Source organism: Priapulus caudatus, unplaced genomic scaffold (genome assembly GCF_000485595.1).
Source record: "Priapulus caudatus unplaced genomic scaffold, Priapulus_caudatus-5.0.1 Scaffold2752, whole genome shotgun sequence".
Taxonomy (NCBI): domain Eukaryota; kingdom Metazoa; phylum Priapulida; class Priapulimorpha; order Priapulimorphida; family Priapulidae; genus Priapulus; species Priapulus caudatus.
In genome coordinates this window covers 7,855-10,616 of record NW_014579813.1, presented here as the reverse complement: position 1 = coordinate 10,616, position 2,762 = coordinate 7,855, and the positions used below count along the sequence as shown (strand labels likewise).

The window sequence follows — 2,762 nt, the reverse complement described above, 5'->3', positions numbered from 1 at the left end:
GCTCTCTCTCGCTCTCTCTCTATCTCTCTCTCTCTCTCTCTCTCTCTCTCTCTCTCTCTCTCTCTCTCTCTCTGACTCTCACTCTCCCCGTCTCTCACCTGCCCAGGTGCGACGGTGTTTGAGTGTAAGATGAAGAGAGAAGGCGACAAGCGTAAGAAGGAGACAGCTCGCGACCCCTCCGACATTGACAGCTACCTCGGACCCTGGGCGAAGTACGCGGATGAGAAGACAACAATGAAACCAACCGAGGTACTGCGATCTCAGCTGTTGTTCAGGGTTAGGCTTAGCGGTACGGGGTTGGGGTAGGCTTAGCAGTAGGGGTAGGGTTAGAGGTAGGCTTAGCAGTAGGGGTAGGGTTAGAGGTAGGCTTAGCAGTAGGGGTAGGGTTAGAGGTAGTGGTAGGGGTAGGCTTAGCATTAGGGGTAGGGTTAGAGGTAGGCTTAGCAGTAGGTGTAGGGGTAGGGGTAGGCTTAGGGATGTGGGTAGTGGTATGGGTAGGGGTTGGGTTAGGGGTAGGGTTAGCAGTAGGGGTAGGGGTAGGCATAGGGATGTGGGTAGTGATGTGGCTTAGTGGTAAGTGGTAGGATTGTAGATAACATTGAAATTATGACTAGGTCACATGATTACGCAGAGCCTCGTGTCACATTGTTACATTGTCACATGACTGCACAGTGTGTCATTGTCTCGGTGTCACATGATTATGCAATGGTTCAGTGTCACAATGTCACATTGTCACATGACTATACAATGTCACATTGTTATATTCCTGCATGATGTCACATTGTCATATTCCTGCATGATGTCACATTGTCATGGACCCATGGTGTCACATTGTCACATGACTGCATGATGTCACATTGTCACATTGTCACATTGTCACATGACTGCATGATGGCACATTGTCGCATTGTCACATGACTGCATGATGTCACATTCTCACATGACTGCATGATGGCACATTGTCGCATTGCGTTGCCGTGGGTTACGTCGGCTTATCATCTCTGTCTCATTCTCTGTCTACAGGAGGAGCAGGAGGAGCTGGATGAGATCGTTGCTAAGCGACAGAAGAAGGGCAAGAGCGGAACGGAGAAGTCCGTAGAGGAGAAGTCAACGCTGCACAGTGAGTGTTCGTCTGCGCGTCGATCTGTCGATCCAGCGATCTGTCGATCCGGCGATCTGTCGATCCGGCGATCTGTCGATCTGTCGATCCGGCGATCTGTCGATCCGGCGATCTGTCGATCCGGCGATTTGTCGATCTGTCGATCTGCCCACGTTCGTTCGAGTGCATGGTTTTCCTGCTACGATTACGATTTCAGTGAACCTTCCTTACGTGCTGCTTATCCAGGGGTAGAAATTAACTTTTGAACAAGCGAGTCCAACGGACTCCCAGCCCTCAAAAAGAGGGAGTCCGCGGCAAAATAAGGGAGTCCGCAGTCTGAGGTTCAAAACTAAAGATAGTTAATAACGCATGCATGCGGTTGGACGTCTGTCAAATTTTCTTTGGACATTTGCTGAACAAATACGATAATTCCGCGAGGCCATGCTCTGGAACGAACTAGTTAGCAGGGTGCGAAATTAACGGGAGTCCGGAGTCAAATACTTCCTGATTTACTGTCGGACTCCCTGATTTAACATATGCAGGAGTCGCTCATTTTGCTGCGGGAACACGGCCTCGCGGAATTACTGTATTTTTTTCAGCTAATGTCCAAAGAAAATTTGCCAGACGTGCAACTGCATGAATCTTAAAAATAAGCACATGTATGCGTTATTGTTAATATCTTTAATTTTGAACCCTCATTTTGCTGCGGGCTCCCTCTTTTTGAGGGTAGGGAGTCCTTTGGACTCCTTTGTTCAAAAGTTAATTTCTACCCCTGAGTTAGTATGGCAAAATTTTCAGGGAGTCACACGGACTCTTGCATATATATGTCAAATCAGGGAGTCTGACAGTAAATCAGGGAGTATTTGACTCCGGATTCTCGTTAATTTCGAAAAAAAAAAACGTGAAAATAAACAAATATATAAATATGAAATGTAAATATAATAAGCACCGTGTGCACGATATATATCGACATGTGTAATAGCTATTGCGACAAGGGTAAGTACGCACAAGTACACGCGCGCCATGCCCGTAACCGCGACCTCGCTGTGACCTTTGCAGTTAAGGACGCGCTCGACTACCAGGGTCGCTCGTTCCTGCACGCGCCGCAGGACGTCGGGGTCAACCTGAGGTCGGAGGACCCGCCCGACAAGTGCTACATGCCGAAGAAACTCGTTCATACCTGGAGTGGCCACACGAGGGCGCTGTCGGCGATCCGCTGGCTGCCTCACACCGCGCACCTGTTGCTGTCGTGCGGCATGGACGCGAAGGTCAAGGTGAGTCAGAGGTCGCGGGGTCACAGCGAGCATGGGGGGGGCTGGAGGTCAGGAGTTGGGTTGTGATTAGTATTGCGGTAATTGTGTGTATTAGGGTTAGGTTTAGGGTTAGAGTTTGGGTTAGTATTGGTGTCAGGGTTGGAGTTTGGGTTAGTGTTGGTGTCAGGATTAGGGTTAGGGTTAGTGTTGGTGTCAGGATTAGGGTTAGTGTCAGGATTAGGATTAGGGTTAGGGTTGGTGTCAGGATTAGAGTTAGGGTTAGGGTTAGTGTTGGTGTCAGGATTAGGGTTAGTGTTGGTGTCCGGATTAGAGTTAGGGTTAGGGTTAGTGTTGGTGTCAGGATTAGGGTTAGTGTTGGTGTCAGGATTAGGATTAGGGTTAGGGTTAGT

At 49.0% G+C, this 2,762-nt stretch overlaps 1 protein-coding gene across 1 annotated transcript in view; it reads left to right on the top strand.

Annotated features, from left to right (window-relative positions):
- LOC106819023 (pre-mRNA-processing factor 17-like) overlaps nt 1-2,762 on the top strand; it is a 10,679-nt gene that overhangs the window by 4,917 nt on the left and 3,000 nt on the right. The window contains exons 5-7 of the mRNA XM_014823683.1: nt 107-249; nt 1,024-1,120; nt 2,159-2,373. Of these exons, the coding sequence (XP_014679169.1) occupies nt 107-249; nt 1,024-1,120; nt 2,159-2,373 (455 nt within the window). The remainder of the gene's footprint in view (nt 1-106; nt 250-1,023; nt 1,121-2,158; nt 2,374-2,762) is intronic.